This window comes from Lytechinus variegatus, chromosome 16 (genome assembly GCF_018143015.1).
Source record: "Lytechinus variegatus isolate NC3 chromosome 16, Lvar_3.0, whole genome shotgun sequence".
In the NCBI taxonomy this organism is placed as follows: Eukaryota; Metazoa; Echinodermata; class Echinoidea; order Temnopleuroida; family Toxopneustidae; genus Lytechinus; species Lytechinus variegatus.
This window is the reverse complement of record NC_054755.1, coordinates 21,794,254-21,816,645: the sequence shown is the minus strand read 5'-3', so window position 1 is coordinate 21,816,645 and position 22,392 is coordinate 21,794,254. Positions and strand designations below refer to the sequence as shown.

General features: G+C 36.2%; 2 protein-coding genes across 2 annotated transcripts in view; one reads left to right on the top strand and one right to left on the bottom strand.

The window, feature by feature from the left end:
- Positions 1 to 11,773, bottom strand: part of LOC121430335 (peroxisome biogenesis factor 1-like) — a 39,702-nt gene extending 27,929 nt beyond the window's left edge. The window contains exon 1 of the mRNA XM_041627616.1: positions 11,687 to 11,773. The gene's annotated coding sequence lies outside the window, so the exon portion shown is untranslated. The remainder of the gene's footprint in view (positions 1 to 11,686) is intronic.
- A 150-nt stretch (positions 11,774 to 11,923) lies between these two features.
- The window catches only part of LOC121430336 (cullin-4A-like), a 30,686-nt gene continuing 20,217 nt past the window's right edge, over positions 11,924 to 22,392 (top strand). Inside the window, exons 1-2 of the mRNA XM_041627617.1 lie at positions 11,924 to 12,362; positions 21,635 to 21,854. Of these exons, the coding sequence (XP_041483551.1) occupies positions 12,068 to 12,362; positions 21,635 to 21,854 (515 nt within the window). The 5' untranslated portion in view covers positions 11,924 to 12,067. The remainder of the gene's footprint in view (positions 12,363 to 21,634; positions 21,855 to 22,392) is intronic.

The following is a 22,392-nucleotide window of genomic DNA, read 5'->3' as shown; positions in this document are numbered from 1 at the left end:
CTCAAAATATTTTATATTTATATTTTTTTATATTATATTTTATCTTTAAAAAATGAAATTATATTCGGCAATACTTCCATACGTACCCCCCACTAATATTGGAAATGAATACATGGAGAAGGTTCAAAATAATATATCTCGCCCTAAAATAAAACAAAAATAAAAAATAAAATTTATTTTCAAGGGTTAACCATATCAAATCAACCAATTTTCAGACAATTTGTCACCCGAACCACTCCGATTTCTTTTAAACTTGTACCAAATGTTCCCCTAAGTGTCTGACGGGAAATTCGAAAATATTTTGCCCTAAGGCCAAATGGTTACTAAGACACAGCCTCCCTTAGCAACCAATGTGTGGTAAAAGAACTGACTTTAAAAAAAAATTGCTATTTTTGATTCACTGATGCAGCAAAGTTTGAATAGTTACAGTGCTCATTTTAAGTAAATTGGAAGAACTTTTTTATCTAATAATGCAGAGTATATCAGACCTGCCAACTTCTGGGAATGAAAAATTGTATTCTGTGATAAAATAAACTGTATTTTCCCCCCAAAAAAATGTATTTCAAAATGAAATGCATGGCGCGCGCTCATCACGGCACTCAAGCTGCATGCCAGCTAAAATGCGCACTGCTCTTGCAGATGAAGAAAAAAAACCCATTGAAACATGTGCATATATATCTCACCCTGGTTTTAACAAAATGATTTTAAAAAGAATTTACCTGAAATTACATTAATCCAACTTCATTTGTGAAAGTTTTATGAATAGAGACTTATAGAGGTGATTTTTCTCAATAAAAAAGGATTTTGTTATCGCATGTGTTAAGCATCCAAGTCCACATTTTTGGGTGCATGTTTGGAGGCTTATAAGTTTGAAAATCATTTAGTTAAGAACCCAATATTATGTACATTTATAGACTACAACATGCTTAACATAATCACAATCAAAGCATGAACTGATCAATGCAGGAACTTGTTCTTCCCATCCACTATTATTGAGTGGAATCACCTGAGTGACGCTGTCATCAACTCAACATCAACAAGCTCATTCAAGAAGGCCATTGACAGAACCTTCTCATTCTCACTCCGCCCTCTCTCAAATGATGCCTTTATGCCCAGGAGGGCCCTGCATTGTATACATCCAGATCACAAAATATTGGCCTGACTGTGCTCATCATTTTCTGGTAGGGCCCCCTTAAAAATCCATTTTGAAATGACACTATTGAAGTTACCTTGATGGCATTATCTCACTGTCTTCTCAACATAGTCCAGGATAGAAGAGGCATAACCTTGTTTTTTTATATAATATTTTTTGATGGTTTCTTGTCAATTCGAGGGTGCTGATTACGAATCTGAATGATGCCACTCGTGTAACCTTGAGCATTTTCCGCAAATTGGCAAAATCCAATATGGCCGCCAAAATATGCAAATAACCCATGGAAATCATAAAATTTTCCTCACAATGGCTGTGAAATGCATGAAATTGTGTGGCAGGAGTGAAATACTCTCTGAAAAAATATCTTTTGATAAAATATTTATTTTCCTGATATTCAAAATGGCCGCCAAAGGCCATTGTATACACTATCATGTACAATATGAATAGGGAAAACTAATTTTCACAAAAATGAGCACTAAACTGCAAAAAATCGCGATGTATGAACGAAGTAATATATGCAAATCACCATTACTAACGAAATATATAATTTTGATGTCATATATGGGAAAATTGCAGTATTTTGATATCTAAAATAGCCGCCACTGGCCCAAACAGTATTGCGTACAATGGCAATGGGGGCAAAAAATTCTCAAGAGTGATGACTAAAATGCTTATTATGAAGATTAAACAATTGGAATACTGACTATAAGCATAATTATTAACGAAATATATTATTAATATGCCATGTATGTGGTAAATGTTGTATTCTGATATTCAAAATGGCTGCCAAATGCCCTAAAAGTATTATACACAATGAGAAATGGGAGAAAAGAAATCACAAGATTGAGCGCTAAAATGCATATGTGATAAATTAATTGGATACTGTCTAAAAACGTATTTTCTAACAAAATATATCATTCAGGTTTCAAGTTTGTGTTAAATACTGTATTTCGACTTTCAAAATGGCCACCATCGACATTAACCGTATTATGTACAATGCAAAGTGGGAAACCAATATTCACAAGAGTGAGCACCATAAATGCACGTAATAATGATCTATGAGTAAAATATTGTCTGAAAGCATCATTTCTATTAAGATATATCATTTATTCTGCCAGTTAGGTGATAAATACGGTTATTTTAAAGTCAAAATGGCCGCTACAGTCCCTTACGGTATTATACACAATATGAATGGGAACAAATCATTTGAAACAGAATTTGGCTCTGCTTGGTCAAATGGTGATGTATGAGTGGAATATTGTCTGAAAACATGATTTATAACAAAGTATATAATATCTTATGTAATTTAGGTGATAAATAGTGTATTTCAACATTCAAATTGGCTGTCATATGCCCTTTTTGTGAACATCATTTGTTTCCACCCAAATTGTATATATACGATAAGTGCTTATGGTGGCCATTTTCAATTTAAAAATGCAGCATTTATCTCCCTAATTACACAACATTATGATATATCTAGTTAGAAACCATGGTTTTAGACAATAATTCACCTTTACATCACAATTCACAATTATATGCAATATTTAGAGTCAAGCAAAGCCAAATTCTGTCAAAATTATATGTCCCATGTTACAATGTATACAATACTTTTAGGACCTATGGCAGCCATTTTGGATTTCAAAGTACAGCATTTATTACCTCCACCATGTCCACGACCAATATGTGATGTATTCAGTTAGAAATAATGTTTAAGACAATATATTTACCCGTACATCACAGTTATATGCATTTTATGATTCTCACTCTTGTGAAAATTAGTTTCCCTGTTCGCATGTTACATAATTTATTTAGGGCTTGTAGAGGTTATTTTGAATGTCAAAATACAGTATTTATCACCTATATGGAAGAAGAAATGCGATGATTAAAAAAAAATGTTTTCAAATAACGTTTTACTCATACAACAGGATTATATGGATGTCATAGTCAAGCAAATCCAAATTCTTACAAAATTATATGTCCCAATTCACATTGTAGATAATACTGTTAGGGCCTATAGGGGCCATTTTGAATTTCATAATACAGTATCTATCTCATGCATGACAAAAGAAATGATATGTCTTGCTATAAAACATGTTGTCAGACAATATTTTATTCATATATCACAATTACATGCATTTTATGTTTTTTACTCGTGTGAAAATTAGTTTCTCTATTCGCATTGTACATGATTAATATGGGGGCTATGGCGGCCATTTTGAATTTCAAAATACAGCATTTACCACATAAATGGCATATTTACAATTATTTTTTTGTCAGTATTCCACTCGTTTATCTTAATAATCTGCATTTTAATGCTCAATCATGTCATTTTTTGGCCCCGGCCATTGCCATTGTACATCAATACTCTTTGGGCCAGTGGCGGCTATTTTAGATATCAAAATACAGCAATGTTCCAATATTTGACATAATAAATGATATATCTCATTAGTAATGATGATTTGCATATATTACTTCGTTCATACATCGCGATTTTTGCCGTTTAGTGCTCATTTTTGTGAAAACTAGTTTTCCCTATTCATATTGTACATGATAGTGTATACAATGGCCTATGGCGGCCATTTTGAATATCAGGAAAATAAATATTTTGTCAAAAAATAATTTTTAAGATTGTATTTCACTCCTGCCACACAATTTCATGCATTTCACAGCCAATGTGAGGACAATTTTATGATTTCCATGGGTAATTTGCATATTTTGGCGGCCATATTGGATTTTGCCAATTTGCGGAAAATGCTCATGGTTACACGAGTGGCATCATTCAGATTCGTAATCAGCACCCTCGAATTGACAAGAAACCATCAAAAAATATTGTATATATAAAAAAACAAGGTTTGGTCAATTTTCTATGGGGCCTATCCTGGACTCACAAGGGTGTACATGTGAGAGTGGCAGGGTTAAGGAGGCTCTTAGAGCCCATTTAAAAACCAAATTTTGATAATGGTGTCTTAACCCTAAGAAGACTGGGGGGGGGGGGTGGCTGATTCAGCCCCCCTCGACATTTTTCGCGATGAATCCACTGCGCGAATTTTTTTTTACCGCGTCGCTCGCTGACTTTTTACTTTCAAGTCTTGCACAACTTTTGAGACCAAAATTGTGACCCCCTGGTATGCGGTTCTGAAATTACGCAACATTTCATAAGTGCATGCAGACCCCAAATTACTCAACAAGTGGAATGCCTCTGGCCGTCTCACCTGCATCACGCAGTTCAATATAGCAGCAGTGCTGACTTTGAAAACTACTCTAACTCGCATAAGATGTTTAGTGATACATGGTTACTATTATGTCCAATTTTTATGAACTAGACCAATAAACTTACAGAGATATGATGGTTATTCAACAACAAGTGGAATGCCTCTGGCCGTCTCACCTGCATCACGCGGTTCAATATAGCAGCAGTGCTGACTTTGAATACTACTCTAACTCGCACAAGATGTTCAGTGATACATGGTTACTCTTATGTCCACTTTTTATGAACTAGACCAATAAACTTACAGAGAGATGATGGTTATTCAACAAAAAACCCCAACATGGCCAAAGTTCATTGACCTTACATGACCTTTGACCTTGATCATGTGACCTGAAACTCGAACAGGATGTTCAGTGATACTTGATTACTCTTATGTACAAGTTTCATGAATCAGATCCATAAACTTTCAAAGTTTTGATGGTAATTCAACTGATACACCCACTTCGGCCAAAGTTCATTGACCTTTGACTTTGGTCATGTGACCTGAAACGCGCACAGGATGTTCAGTGATATTTGATTACTCATTTGTCCAAGTTTAATGAACTAGACTAATAAACTTTCAAAGTTATGATGGTAATTCAACAGATACCCCCGATTTGGCCAAAGTTCATTGACCCTAAATGACCTTTGACCTTAATCATGAGACCTGAAACTTGCACAAAATATTCAGTGATGCTTGATTACTATTATGTCCAAGTTTCATGAATCAGATCCATAAACTTTCAAAGTTATGATGGGAATTCAACAGATATCCCCAATTCGGCCAAAGTTCATTGACCCTAAATGACCTTTGACCTTGGTCATGTGACGTGAAACTCATGCAGGATATTCAGTGATACTTGATTAACCTTATGTCGAAGTTTCATGAACTAGGTCCATATATTTTCTAAGTTATGATGACATTTCAAAAACTTAACCTCAGGTTAAGATTTCAATGTTGATTCCTCCAACATGGTCTAAGTTCATTGACCCTAAATGACCTTTGACCTTGGTCATGTGACATGAAACTTTAAGAGGATGTTCAGTAATACTTGATTAACCTCATGGCCAAGTTTCATGAACTAGGTCCATATACTTTCTAAGTTATGATGTCATTTCAAAAACTTAACCTCAGGTTAAGATTTGATGTTGACGCCGCCGCCGCCGTCGGAAAAGCGGCGCCTATAGTCTCACTCTGCTTCGCAGGTGAGACAAAAACCCCAACATGGCCAAAGTTCATTGACCTTACATGACCTTTGACCTTGATCATGTGACCTGAAACTCGCACAAGATGTTCAGTGATACTTGATTACTCTTATGTCCAAGTTTCATGAATCAGATCCATAAACTTTCAAAGTTATGATGGTAATTCAACAGATACACCCAATTCGGCCAAAGTTCATTGACCTTTGACCTTTGGTCATGTGACCTGAAATGCACACATGATGTTCAGTGAGACTTGATTACTCTAATGTCCAAGTTTCATGAATCAGATCCATAAACTTTCAAAGTTATGATGGTAATTCAACAGATACCCCCAATTCGGCCAAAGTTCATTGACCCTAAATGACCTTTGACCTTGATCATGAGACCTGAAACTTGCACAAAATGTTCAGTGATGCTTGATTACTATTATGTCCAAGTTTCATGAATCAGATCCATAAACTTTCAAAGTTATGATGGGAATTCAACAGATACCCCAAATTCGGCCAAAGTTCATTGACCCTAAATGACCTTTGACCTTGGTCATGTGACATAAAACTCATGCAGGATGTTCAGTAATACTTGATTAACCTCATGTCCAAGTTTTATGAACTAGGTCCATATACTTTCTAAGTTATGATGTCATTTCAAAAAATTAACCTCAGGTTAAGATTTTGATGTTGATTCCTCCAACATGGTCTAATTTCATTGACCCTATGACCTTTGACCTTGGTCATGTGACATGAAACTCTAAGAGGATGTTCAGTAATACTTGATTAACCTTATGGCCAAGTTTCATGAACTAGGTCCATATACTTTCTAAGTTATGATGTCATATTTCAAAAACTTAACCTCAGGTTAAGATTTGATGTTGACGCCGCCGCTGCCGTCCCCGTCGGAAAAGCGGCGCCTATAGTCTCACTCTGCTATGCAGGTGAGACAAAAACGTACAAATCCAATGCAAATAGTGTTTTTAGCCAAAATTCGTAATTGTATCATTATTTTTCCTCTTACTGCTTAAAATCAATTAATTTTATCTTTTTTATGGTCAAAATAAAGTCCCTAACCATTTCCATTGAAAAAACAATAAAAAACAAAAAGTCGAAAAACAAAAAAATACATAAGAAATTTAGAAAACAATAGAATACATAAGAAAATAAATGTGATGTTGAAATTTTTTGAAAATAAATTTGATCAGATGCCAATCTAGAGTATGTGAAACAAAAATTAGCATTTAGCAAAAAGTTTTATCTTCTTGTCATTGTCATGTGAAATGAAGTTTCATTCCTCCCTGAACACATGGAATTCCATTACATGTATTTTAACATTTTGTGCTTCAGGCAAGGAGGTCCTAATCGTCAAATTCGTAAAAATTGAAATATTGTATAATTCGAACAATAAAAAACAAAAGAAATAGTGAGTGAGTGACATCATCGACTCTCTCATTTGGATGTAACTGGCTCGTTCATATAACTATTTTGTTGAAAATAAGCAAAAGTTTGAAATGTCATAACTTTCTTATTTTACATCCGATTTTGATGAAATTTTCAGCATTGTGCGTGTCTGATTTTTCTCTATTGATTCAAATCAACATTTTTCTGAGGTGGATTTGACCTTTAAGGAATTACTTCCTACCGGTACCCATTTACATGTACCGGTACCTCACCTGGGTTGAGTGCAGCACACTGTGGATCAGTTTCTTACTGAAGGAAACCCGGGGGGGGGGGGGGTTTGGGGGGCACTCGACCAAAAAAGTGGTAGGGGTGTGCCGCGGGCGAAGCAAAAAACGGGGGCCTTGGAGCGGGCTTATTGTAAAAAGGAGGGTCCTCGGAACGGGCTTCGGAACTACAAATGTTTGTGAAAACGGGGGTCCTTGGAACGGATCTCCGTATCTCTGTGAGTGCGTATGCATCCCTATGGAAGGGGCAGTCGTGCATGATGCAGCTAGCGCGCCCTCCGCCGGGTGCGCTCGCGCTGAGGCGATGGTCGAAAAGCGCTCTACGGCCGCTTTTCACCAAAATTGCAGCAGATCGATGCGACCGGAACGGCGTAACGAAAAAAATGCGAAGCTTTGGAGCGGATTTCTTTCTTCTCGATATGAAGAAAATGCTATGCCTTGGAGCGGCTTTCTTTGTCCTTTTTCTCAATAAGACAAAAAATGCTGTGCCTTGGAACGGAAATTTGAGTGTAAAAATGGGGGTCCCCTCCGCGGCACATACCCACTATGCATTATATACTGAGTGCCCCCCCCGGGGAAGGAAATTAGGCATGGCTGGCGCCACGACCCTCTGTTTCAAAGTCCGAGACTAATCCACTGGGCCACAACACTCCACAGCTGTATTAAACTGTATTTTCAAGGTCATTTTCATGAAGACAATCTATTAATAATCATAGATCCTTAAACTAAAATGGTAATTAAAGACTACTAATACTGCAGATATCAATATGATCAGGCCTTTTCTCTCTGAGAAAATCTGTTTTGAAACGTGTAAGAAAGTTTACATGTGTTGTGAATATGCAACTTATGAGACGTACAGCTCTTTATTAAATATTCAAGGTCAAATGATATGGTTAGGACTTCTATCATAAATATTGCTTAAAAATAGATCACAAATGAAACACGATTTGCAATTATTAGTTTAAAGTCACCTTTAAATGACATGCAATTAAAAGTCAATTTAAACATACATCATGTACATGTCGTCAGTGACATGGATGTATGGTAGGGGGTCCTAAAGCTGTGCGCAGTGTGTGGGTACTAAAGCTATGCACCACTCATTGCGTATGCATTTTTATGGCAAATGCGCAATTTGTGTGTGGAACTGTGACTGCAGAGTGGCGAACGATTCCTAGGCTATTCAATTTTTTTCTACATATGCTGCAGTAAATCTCTAAATGCAGAGAAAACCAACAACTGTTTGGAATTTTGGAGTTATATTCGCTTTAATTTCATTTTATCCTATAATAATATGAATATATTTTAGAAATTGAGGCACTATGACTGATCAATCTAGACGTAAAATGTTTCATAGGTAATTGGTTATATACCAGCTTGGCGTTTACCAGCAAAATGCTGCCTGTCGAGTTCCTACCGGAGTTACCACAAACAGAAACAGAAATACCACTTTTTGGCATGATAAATCAAGTGCGTAGCTTTAGGACCCCTTCTACATCAGGCAGCGAAATCAAAAGGTGTTCGGACACGGCAAGATTTTCGTATTAGTGAGTTTTGTGATATTTTCTTCTTGGTTGATGATCTTAAGAATGTTTGCCACAAATTAGTGAAAGATAATTTGTTGAAATATTAAAATTGGGATAGTTTTAAAAACTTTCTATAGTCTCCCTTCCTCAATAAGAAATGCATCCTCTGTCAACTTATTTAAAACTAAACTGAAATCCCACCTTTTTCAAGAGAGTTTTAAAAAATAAGTCACTTTTTTTGTTATATATTTTGTAGAAATAATTAATCTTTACTTATTTTTCTTTAATTTAGCGAACTTAAATTTACTTCTAAAATTTTTGCGTAGGCCTATCTAGACCAAAAGCTTCGGTCTCTGTTATGTTGGTTGTTCAGCTGAACTCCATTGGCTTCACTCACCAAATACAGAGACCGAAGTTCTAGTGCGATCTGTACAGGGGACTCAATGGCCATATGTTTACGTACTTAAGATCGGATAAAACGGGGAAGTGAATTTGCACCACAGCCGAGGTCACTGTTTTTGTTCCTTTTAACTTTATTTTTCTCTGTTTTTTGGCAATTAATGCCAAGAGGGAATATCAATTTGCATTTTGCTCGCTTTAATTTTCATTATTTTTATTCATTAAAGACAAAAATTGAAGAGCCCCGACGGGTGGATTTTGCATTTCAAGTCCCCTAATGGTGGCTGCACGATAGCGAGCCGTCTGTGTATGAGGAGAAATAAAAAAAAAATGTTAAAAAACTCCTCGAAACATACGGCTGCTAGCTAAGGCCTATCCTGTTATTGTTAATAATTGTTTTTCTGCCCATCTGTTATGTATTGTAATGCGCAGTTGAGTATATCCAAATACAAATTGCTCAATATAAGTTTACAATTATTAATATTGTTTGAAAAAAAGTGCGTAGCTTTAGGTCCCCCCATCTCTCTCTCTCTCCTGTATTCTTCCTCCAGTGAGGTCGGCGATCAACAGCGCTGTTGGAAGGGCCGCTATTCATTTAAGGCTCAAATACATGTAGATGCAATCATGAAGTACTGAGTAACTGAGTAACTGAGTAAGTTTTGACGAGTCGTGTGGAGGTTGCGTAAGAAGTATAGAATAAGCTACTTTACTTTAATACTGCATGATTTTGGAAAAATTACTAATTTATTGTTTTTCGGTGAATTTCAACTGCATTTTCAAGGCCATTTCCCACAATATGGTTAACCCCCTAATGGCGGCTAAACGAAAATGAGAGTCGAGCGCGCTGTCTGTGCTGTGACTAGCCTGGGGCGTTTTGGGGAGTGAAAGTTATATACTGTACGAATGGAGTCACTCCCCACCAACGCCTGGGACTCCTTCCTATACTTCCCCACATACGGGTACAAAACCAGAAACTTTCGCCCCCGAGAATTCTACTTTCCCTCTAAAAGATCTAGCCCTAAAAGTAACATGTACATGGGGTCCAACTTCATTTCCAACATTTCGGTTTTGTACCCGTATGTGGGGAAGTATAGGAAGGAGTCCCAGGCGTTAGTGGGGAGTGACTCCATACGTACAGTGAGTATATGGCAGTGTATCCTATTGCCGGACACCTTTATTTCAGTGCTTTAAAAATGACAACTAGAGGAAATACAATGAAGAAAAATTATACCTTGCTATTCCAAATATTCTGAAAATTATGAATATGATGAAATTATTTTATATTTTCCAACCGTTTTCTTTGCACCGCACTTGCCGCATACCCCTCCGCGAAAAACAATTATTTTCGTGCGTGACAAATTACATCATAATTCCGGACGCGCCACGGACGGGTAAAAATATTCTTAATTATAATGGTGTAAGAAAAAGTTGGTGTGATTTTTTCATGATATATCATCTCATGAGTAAATTCTAAGTTTTGGTTTGCTTTCTTATATCGATTTTGAGCAGATCTTTGTAATAAATTGGTGTTTGCTAACTAATTTCATTTTTTTTAAATTTTTTTTGATTGCGTGTTCGATATGGCACTTTCCAGTATTTATGCTCGTTCATATCGTGACCCCTCAGTCAAGTTCTATCGATGCGCAGACGATCGTTGACGGCTCTCTACCTCGCGCACGGACGGCCGGGATATATACCTTGAGAACTAGCCGCCGTCGACGATCTGATCGATGGAGCGGACGAGATTAAAATTCGGCGAATCAGGCCCGAAATTAGGTCCGTATTGCCATCAGAAAATAGATCAATTGGGATCAATTGTTAATGCAAAACTATGTTATATGATATTTTAAGCATTTTCTGTCATTTTAGAGAAAAATAAGGTAAAAGTTGGATTTTTTCGCCTTGTTTTTGCAAACTTGTTCTTTTAATTGATCTGTGAAATTGAACTGCGGAAGTCTTACGGTACGAAATTGATTTCGTACGCAGTACTATGCGCGTCCGGAAATATGATAGTGTCCGGTAATACAATACGTGACTATATAACTTTCACTCCCCAAAATGCCCCAGGACCTGTGTGTAAACAAAAAATTACAATTAAAAATGTAAAAAACTCCTCGAACATGTCGAAAAAAGTAACACGGCACGGCTGCCAGCTGTATAGCACGCGCGCTAGTTAAGCGCCATTTACTTTTCGATCCTAGCTCTTTACCGTCTTGACTAGCCTAATTTCTTGTATAATGATGCGATATTGACATGTCATGGGAGAATTTTTTTTTATAACCACAAAACGGATACGTGGGACTACAGTTGACATTGGACTCATCTTAACTGAGTCTTTTTATTTTACGTCGACAATCATAATGATCATTTCTACACAATTCACACGATCAAATAAATATCTCAGTAAAATATGATACAGACAGAAGAAACAGAAAAATATACAGGAGCTGAAATTCTAGAATAATGAAGAAATTAGCGCTTACAGTTACATGTCGGCAAAGCCAAAGATGAATTTCAAGAACCAAATTAATCGGTTTTCCTCTTTGGGGGATCGATCACTGGATAGCAGGGTCAACGACCTTTTTATTGAGCTGGTGTAATTTCTCTACTCTATTGGGAGGCTACGACGCGCTCTTCATGCGTTGGCCTTCTTCCCAGATATGGTAGAATGCAGTCTATTTTACATGCGCGATCGCCGCGGATGTGATATAAAGAATCGACATTTGACATTACATGTCTTCCCAGAGTTCCGTACGTGAAGCCATATTGCAATACACACTAATGAAGTGACGAATTTTTGGAAGTGAAAACAAAGTAGAATTCGCTCAACTTTTGTCTCATAATTGTTATTCTGAAAGTGATGCATGCCTCTCTCAAGCAAAGAAAAGATTGCCTCATGCAAGACCACCCTGGAGGCGAACACGCGAAAGCGTAGAGCGTCTGATAACAATCACCTTCACACGAAGAGAGCCAGGGAAGATCTCGGCACCGGCGAACACAGGCAGTCGTCGGAAGGCAAAAACATGGGTGAAGCGACGCCCAAAAGAGCGAACTTTTCTGCATTAAATCCGTCTAATAACGGGTTCAATAGCAGGTCATCACCTCTCGTGAATAACAAACCAGGGACCTCTAAAAAGCTTGTTATAAAGAATTTCAAAGGTAGGCATGGTCATGATGGTAGGCCCAAATCTTAGGAGGAGGCAGAAGAATGAAGTCTTTTCTTTTGTCAATTAAGAATAATTAAGACTAGGCCTAGACTTAAAGGGGAAGTTCACTCTGAAGAAAACTTTGTTGTAAAAATAGCAGAAAAAATAGTAAAAAATATTGGTGAAGGTTTGAGGAAAATCCGTTAAGAGTAAGAAAGTTATTCAGTAGAGGTGCTGGTCCAAAAATTGGGATTGTCCCAGAAAACAAGGATATCCTCATTAACCAAGACAAATCATGTCTTGATAAATTGAGACTGTCCTTGTTTATGGGGACGTTTTTTTTCACTTCCCCCTACGGGACAAAGACAGCAATTACGGAAATTGAGAGTGCTAAAAATAGATTCAGTGACCTCAATTCCCCCCAGTTCACCGTCTATTTTTCATGACTTACCGTCTTCCAATAATCTTGTTATGAAACGTGATATGTTTACATTGACTAGCACACTTGATTGGTGTCGGCACTTGACAGGTGAATGAACTTTCCTAGATTTCTTGTGTGAAGAAATCCTTATAAACTGAGACAGTCCCTGTAAACTGGGACGATCCCAATTTTCTGACCAGCGCCTCTACTGTTATTAGAGTTCAAAGTTTTGGATTTGTGATGTCATAAACGAGCAGCTGCCCCATGTGTTATGTAATATAAAATGCATGAATTTCAAATTTTATATGGTTCCTGATGACTTAATTTTGTTTTCTATTCATGATCGGGTGTGAAATGATTTGTCTATTGATATACAAAAGTTACAGTGAAAACCATTTTCAATTTTCTGAGAAAATGACATTTCATTGATTTTTTACCATTCGCTATGTACATGTAGGATTTCTGCTCGCATACGACGTCACAAATCAAATAATTGAAATTCTAATAACTTTTTAATTACTTGATGAATTTTTCTCAAACCTTCGGCAATATTTTTTATTATTTTTTCTGCTATTTTTACAATAAACTGTTTGTCAGGGTGAACTTCCCCTTTAAGACATACCGTATTTAAGTTAGACAATTGAATGAATGAAATCGCAAATTTCACAATCAGAAACACATTCTGAATTGAGAAACTGGCAATGCTTAGATTAAGTCTTTTATTTTAGAGATGTTTGGCTACCAAAATAGAACTAGATTTTGCCATTTTGAGAATGAAAAATGAATCTGCCTCTGAACTGAAGTCTGGTAAGTTAGTCTGAAGCTGAACAACCATGACAACTGGTGGTGTGGGGGGGGGGGGCCATTATGACCATCTGTTCAAATGTGAATACTAATAGCCATAAATCTCATTTGTAAACAAAGTGCATAGCGAAACTAAGCTAAACACGTTACAAATGATGAACTATGACATTTGAATATTCATGATATTTGAACAGATTGTCTTACTCCTTCAGAGTTGATATTATTCTAAAGATCTGGGGCAGTATTCTGAAAGCTCAATTAGCGGTCAATTAGCGCTCAATTAGCATTTTGGTATTCTGAAAAGTCACTTTAGCTTAAGTGCCCCTTTCCTTATTTGGCAGGGTTGCATTGCGTGCACTTGCAATAGTACGCGTTATGACCGCGCGAAGACTTAATTGAGTAGTTACGAGACTTTTGGTATTCTGAAAAGTCTCATAGCGCTCAATTAACGGACTTTCCAGTGGAGAAAGATAATGGTGATAAGAGGTCCATTAAGTCTCATCATATCTTGCTAAATGTGGCTTTCATTTCGTATAAATATCAAATCGGTTTAATACTAGGAGGAAGGAAGAGAATAAAGGAGAGAGCTAAAAAGGGAATAGAATAAAGGGGGGAAAGGTGGTGTATAAACAAGTAAAACAAGGAATAGGGCCTAGGGACTATATTTGGTAATAAATTAGAAAAGGGGAAAAAGGAGACAGAAATATTTGTGTACTTATAGGGAAAACATGACTATTATTTTTCTATATTTTATTTTATTATTAGCATCATAAACTATTTTGTTTTTGCACACTTTTTTTGACAATAATGAAATTTCCAAATCACGGTAGATGCAGCAATGTGCAGGGGTGAATCAATCCTTGTTTCTGACAATGAAAAAATAAGCATAGACCCCTTTAGTATTTAAACGAATATAGAATAAAATACACAAGAAAAAATAGCGAGTGATGCCATCGTTTTCCCCACCTATGAAAACCTGTGTCATAACGTTTGTACTTCAAATTTCAATAAAATTTCGGCTTTTTTTAAAAATTATGCTTGTTTATTCAAATTTTGTTGGAGAAGATTTCTCATATAAATGCAGGCCTCTACAAAAATTTTTTTCGTCACTTGCCCAGTTGGGCAAGTGATGAAAAAATTTGCTTGCCCGATAGAAAAAACCGCTTGCCCAATTTTTTAAATTATTTTTTCATCATGACGGCACTACTCTTATTTTTATTACGGTATACTAAATAACAATTGAGAATCATGTTCAGTATAAAAGAACACACATTGAAAAGGATATTTTCAGCAACGTAGGCCTGAGTCTTTATGTTTATTTTGGAGAAAAAAAATCAATATTTTATGGCTATTTAAGGTTTTAAAAAACCCTTCAACAAAAGTTGCTAAAATTTCATATTTTGCATCTTTAAATCCATGAAATGGCTACCTGCGTAACATATTTCCTTAGAATTGCTTTCATTTACCGTAGTTGGAAACTATAAAGAAAGCCAGTGAAAAATGTTCAGCTCTTTATTGACTCGGAAAAAAATATTTTATCATCAAAAGTGGAGTGGCTAAAATTTCACATTTTGCATCTTTAAATCCATGAGATGGTCATTTATTTTCCATATTTCCTTGATTAAAAAAAAAAATTATTTGGAAACCATCAAGTCTTTTCTTCATCATTTTATGATGTTCCACTCGGTCAATAATTTTATCTACATGTTTTCACATGCTACTTTTTTTTCTATTTTGAGGAATACCTGTTCACTTTATATTAATGAATTATTAGTAACATTATTTAATATTGTATGATTTTTAAGTAATTTTTTTCACTATGCTTAGAATCTTGGGTGTGTGTGTGTGTGTGCGTGTGTTTGTGTGGGTGTGACTCTGAGTTGAACTTTGATATAAATGAATTCAATATCTAATTTCTACTTCGCCTATTCCAGTACAATAACCTGTACTCGGCCATGTAATAAAGGCCCACATACCCTAACTTTTCCTGAAGTTCTTTGAAAACGCAGACTTCTACGAAAATTGCATTTCTCTATGGGGGAGTCTAAATTTGGTGAGAATGTATTCATTAATAACTTAAATATACATGACAAGGAAGAAATCATCAAACTTTATTGGAAGTTTTGAATAATATACCCGAAATGTAAACTCTGTCTGAAACAGAAAATCACCATCATTGAGGCCTTTACTGAGCGAATTGTCCCCCAGAGCTCTGGCAGAGAGACAGAGCTCAGACTGGCTAGCTAGTATGTGCACGTGTGTGAGCCTCCCGCCGGCCTTGTAAAATAGATGGAGCTTTGTTTGATGATTTGTTGTCTGATATTTACCTCATCCCCTCAAAAAGGGGAACAAATGAATTTTAAGTTATAATTAACAAATACGGCAAGTTATTTTGGATGTTAATAGGCCGTTTTGAAAAGCAAAGCCGAATGACATGACAACTCACCAATGCGAGGTTACTAGACTCTGTGATTTATTTCCTGTGTAATTCTAATTATTTTATCACAGAATTGTGATATCGGAAGGGGGAAAATGTGCATTAGAAATTGCACATGGTGGTAGTCATAATGGACCCCTTTTCTACATTCAACTGTTTCCCGGCCATTGCGTTGATTTTTTTCATACCTGGTACCGTACCATGTATGGAAATACGTGGTACAGAAAAAATAACGCAATTTCGGAATTTGAAACTGCGCTACTCGCTATTTTTTAAGGCTGATTCATGATTTTGAGTGTGGATTTTGGATGATTTATGGAAAAACGAGGTACGGTACAGAAAAAAAAAGACGCAACAACCACTTGCCCTTTGAGAGGTGCTTGCCCGCACATCATTTTCACTTGCCCCGGGCAAGCGGGTTTGTCGTGCCCTGTAAATGAAAAGTATGTAGTTTTTAAAATAAGTAGGAATTAAGTTAAAGAAGACCCCCCCCTATCATGGCCCCGAGACAGAGGCAAATAAAATATTGTAAAAAAAAGGAAAAGAAAGAAAGCTACAAATGGATTAGATGTGTAGAGGGGGTTGTGAAAAATCAGAACGCGTTCGAAAAAAAGAGAAAAGCACAAAAGTACAATAAATGAGAGAGAAAAGGAAAAGACGACAGTTAAATTTCAACAACATAACGAACTTCTAATCTCCGATGCAAATATGCTTAAGCATTATTTTTCAGCAAAAATTCTTTGTATCAAGATCGTGGTGCAGTGCACCTGCAGCAGCCGAGCGCTGCGCTGCAAGGCAGCAAAGTGAAGAGACACTGCGCGCTAAGAGAAAAATTTACGTTGTGAGAGCGCATTTGGTTGGCTAATTCGGCTCAGTAGGGGAGTGGCCTAAAGAGACTTAATTGAGCGCTAATAGAGTTTTCAGAATACGAATTTGGAGGTACATTAGCGCTCCATTAAATGGGTAACTTAAAAGGATATTTCAGTGGAAACTTGCAAGACTTTTCAGAATACCCCCCTGATATTACCACTGGCGGATCTAAGGGGGAGGGCACATCCGACTTGCGCTCTGCCTTTTGGGAACCTTAATCAAAATTTTTATGTAATATGCCATTTTCATACAATCGTAACCCCCCCTTTTCAAAGTCAACATATATTTTAATTGGAATATGTCGCTTGTACACAAGTGAGGACCTTTTCTTTTTTGCTTGTCTAAATTTTTTCAGGAAAATGTGCCCCCTCTTTTAGAAAATCCTAGATCTGCCCCTGGACATTACAATGTTTTTCAGATATATCTTTATATTTTGCTGTTAGCTGTTAACAAAGAAAGTGTATTTCCAGTGCATTAGTTATTTATGTCATGTAGTAGAGTCTGTGTTCATACTATTTTAGGAAAATACAAAATTAAATTTGATAGAATTCCAAACAACCAAAACTGCAAAAAGTTATGTTTTCTCTTCATTTTTTAATTAATTGCAGCCTCTAGATGAAGAAAACTAGGAATCGTTTCATCATAGTTTTGAAAATATACATGTACCATGATTCTTAGTAATTAAACACACCTTTTCCCGGCTTTATTATCTTGAAAAGTTGGATGCAGTTTAACCAAAGAAACAAATTTCATCAGTAAACTGACAAAGATTCATTACTCTTAAAAGTTGTGAAACAACCAAGAACTATGTATTGTAGAATATTCAATGTAATTATTTGTTGGTTACTAAAAATAGAGAGTATTGTTTGCAAAGTTTTGTTGAAATGATCTTCTTCGTAAAGGTTGTTTTCTATCATTTATTTGATTAATATCAATTTACTAATGTTTCCCTCCCCCAAACCCCCTTGTTTTGTGATGAAAACTTTTTTTTACAGCTAAAAAGCCTAATAATGCATGGAAAATGCTCTACTATATGCCTTCATTTATTTTCCTTTTTTTCTCTCAATGTTAACAAAAATCTTTTTCCCTTTTTTATACTATGACTTTGGTATTCAAAAATGCCATTTTAAGGTCTCTGTTTCCTAAAAAAAAAAACCCTGGTTGTTTTGTGATAAAAACTTGTTTTTTTACAGCTAAAAAGCCTAAAAATGCATGGAAAATGCTTTACAATATGCATGTACATGTAACCGTGATCGATTGTAATGGTTTATAAAAAAGGCAATCAATAATCTTCATTATTCTTCATTTATTTTCCTCTTTCTCTCAACATTTTTATTTAACTTTTTTCCTTTGTATATTATCATTTTTGTCTCACCTGCGAAGCAAAGTGAGACTATAGGCGCCGCTTTTCCGACGGCGATGGTGGCGGCGGCGGCGTCAACATCAAATCTTAACCTGAGGTTAAGTTTTTGAAATGACGTCATAACTTAGAAAGTATATGGACCTAGTTAATAAAACTTGGCCATAAGGTTAATCAAGTATTACTGAACATCCTATTAGAGTTTCATGTCACATGACCAAGGTCAAAGGTCATTTAGGGTCAATGAACTTAGACCATGTTGGAGGATTCAACATCGAAATCTTAACCTGAGGTTAAGTTTTTGAAATGTCATCATAACTTAGAAAATATATGGACCTAGTTCATGAAACTTGGACATAAGGTTAATCAAGTATCACTGAACATCCTGCATGAGTTTCACGTCACATGACCAAGGTCAAAGGTCATTTAGGGTCAATGAACTTTGGCCGAATTGGGGATATCTGTTGAATTCCCATCATAACTTTGAAAGTTTATGGATCTGATTCATGAAACTTAGACATAATAGTAATCAAGCATCACTGAAAATTTTGTGCAAGTTTCAGGTCTCATAATTAAGGTCAAAGGTCATTTAGGGTCAATGAACTTTGGCCGAATCGGGGGTATCTGTTGAATTACCATCATAACTTTGAAAGTTTATTGGTCTAGTTCATTAAACTTGGACATTAGAGTAATCAAGTATCACTGAACATCCTGTTTGAGTTTCAGGTCACATGACCAAGGTCAAAGGTCAATGAACTTTGGCCGAATTGGGTGTATCTGTTGAATAACCATCATATCTCTGTAAGTTTATTGGTCTAGTTCATAAAAAGAGGACATAAGAGTAACCATGTATCACTGAACATCTTGTGCGAGTTAGAGTAGTATTCAAAGTCAGCACTGCTGCTATATTGAACCGCGTGATGCAGGTGAGACGGCCAGAGGCATTCCACTTGTTGATATTCAATACTGGCATTTCATGGTCTTTATTATAAATTTATTCTTCAAAGGAATAATTTATATTCTTTGAAAAGTAAACTTGAATAATTAATAAAGTAACCATTTTTTGTAATACAAAAATTAGTAATATACCTTCTGATCTTTTAATGATCATTGGCTGACCCTAAATGCTATTAACTCTTGACTGCCACTTTTTGTCTCATCTGAACGAAGTTCAGTAGAGACCTACCAATCACTTTTCCAACTTTCAAGTTTCCTGCTCGTCCGTTAGTGTGTTGGTCAGTTAGTCCATGGACCTACCTCTGAGTAGTAGGTCCATGGTTAGTCCATTGGTCTGTTAAAAATGCAAAAGTTTGTGTTCAACCTACTCTCATTTCTTTATTTTTGCATCAATTATGTTCATACTTGGTACATATAATCCTTGGGGGTAATACCTCATGTGACCATATGAGAATGATCATGTCAAAAGGTCATCTAGGGGTCAAAAGGTCAAATGATATGAGGTCATGTTCATCCTTGTTTGAAGTTTTTGTTCAACTTGGTCTCAATTCCTTATTTCTGCATCAATTTTGTTCATACTTGGTACATATTAAAAATTGAAAAAAAAAAGTACTTACCATGGGTGGGGGACACCCCTATGCCACACCTTCCACCTGCTCCGACGCTCCTTCGTACAGTTGCAAGCTTTTTAGGATTTTCTTTGTTAAATGTTAGGAGGTCTGTAGGGGGATGGATGATGATGAAACATGAAAGTGGTTATCTTGAAAAAACATGACTGAGGATTTCAAATTCTTTTCTTTTCGAGTTGCAGCTTGTCCATTGTGCTATAATAATTCATAGAAATTCAAAATGGACATGAATATGTTGAGATGAATTTGATGGAAAAACCATAGGAGTCTGGAGTGGAGACACATGGAAAGTAGAAATAACTTGCTACCGCGAGGTTACTCTCCAATGCGTCCGGCACTTAATACATTATGTATCAACTGCAGAGAGCACAAAAGATTATTTGTAGAGAAAGCTTTAAAGTACTTTTATGACAGTTCTACAGGATTATACACAGCAAGACATTTTTTCAGCTGTAACTAATCATTTGGCAATGAGCAACAATGTCTCATATTGTAGGTTTTGACATGAATGAAGATCAATATAAAATATGATAGGTCAAACTTGTGTATTTTGTTCATTTGTGGAAAAAATGACACCTTGTTACATATGGGATTGTCTTTTTTGCAGATCAAGGCATTGCTGTGCCAGGTAAAAATAATTTATAATCATTCTTGGAGAAAGTGCATACAATGTGTGTGGGCGTGCCAGGATCCAATGACTGGGTAATACAATGTAATTGCAATGTACAGTGTTTAGAAACGGAATGTATGAAGTGCTATACAGTGCGTATCAAAAAAAGTTTTCACTTTGAAAAAGCCCTGGGAATTAAAAAATATATAACATGTGGGTAATTTTTTTCACATATAATCTTGGGTTTGGGTCTCATCTATCCAATGAAAGTAAAAGTTTTGACAGAATGTTACACTTGAGTGAGCACTGTCCATTTATGTAAAGCTGGCGAAAATCTGTTTGCGCAGAAATGCTCGTTTTCACGCTGTGTCAAGGGGAAAAGGCGAAATGAAACTTACCCTCAGAAGCATTTTTCATGAATTTCCCTTGCACTTTTAGTCAATTGTAGTAAAACGGATACATTCAAGTATTTTGTAACAATTTTGCCACCCAAATTGAAACCTCAACACTTAGTAAGCACAATTTTACCATTTTTGTGCCAGCTGGATCTGATGACATAACTGAATCTGAACAAAAGTTTATATCAGACATCTCCAGCATTTTTTCACTAAGTTATTATCATTTAAAATGGGTTTACATTTCATTTAATACTTGTGTCTCCACACTTTTCCCAAGCTTGAAAATGATTAAAAAGTGAAAATCAAGCCTTAGCCATTTTATGTAAATTTCAGCTCAGTGTAAAGCAAATATCGTCACGATGGCCTTGGTGTGTAAGGGGAGTGGGGTGGTGCAAAATACACACTTTGAAGTGTTTTGGGCAGGAAACAAGTCAAAAAGAAAAGATATCTTCAAATTAATTTTAATAGCTAAATTCCACATGTTCTTCATGATTAAGGACTACTTTTATTCGCATAACTATTTCAAGGTTCTGCGCAAATGATTTTTCACTAACTTTTCAAAAGTAAGTGGTGCTCACTCAAGCGGAAATATTTTTCGTTAGTCATATCGTCATTTGCTTAAATGGATCTGTACCAATGTTAAAATGTGGAAAAATCTTCAGGATATTACAAATGTAGAATTTTACAGGATTTTTTCAAAGTGTAAACTTTTTTTTGATATGCACTGTATAAATGTAAATGCCTGTTATTTGTTATTAATATTATGTAAATTTTATGTTTGCTCTTCATTGTTCAACAGTCAAGCCAGTCCTCCCAGCCAACTACCAGCAGCAGACATGGGACAGACTAAAGGAGGCCGTCCAAGCCATCCACAAGAGCAGGCCCATCAAGTACAGTCTCGAGGAACTCTACCAGGCAGTCGAAAACATGTGCTCACACAAGATGTCTGCCTCCCTCTATGACCAGCTCAAGGAAGTCTGTGAGCAGCATGTGGCATCACAGACTAAACAGTTTACTAGATATCCTTTGAGAGTACATGTAGTCTTTCAGTTGTACAGGATGGCGTGTTGAGTTAATGAGGCTGCATGGTACTGCCCATTTCCAGTTGGCTTTATAAATTAAGTCACGGTGACTGAAGGTGTCACATCTGTCATTTATCTGATGGCATGTGTGTTAAATAATGGAAAACAAAAGCAAGATCATATGAAATAAGTATTGAAGTAGGGAGACAGATGTTTCCAACAAGTAGACAGGAAATTTTGTCTGAGAATTCGTATCTGACCATTACAGGGTATGTTGACTTGTAAATTTTGATAACAAGTCAACATGTTTGGAAACATCTTTGGACGAGATCCATAAATACATCTTCTAACACAATAAAATAGCCTTAGTCTGAGCCAACCAAAATCAAAGGAAAGTTATCAGATCTGAAAATATTTGGGAAACACTCCCACAGAGCTACCAAGTCTCACGCATTATGCGTGAGACTCAAGCAATTTGGACTCTTGTTCATCCCCTCAAATCTCTGTCTCACGCAACTATCACAGCCTATCCCCA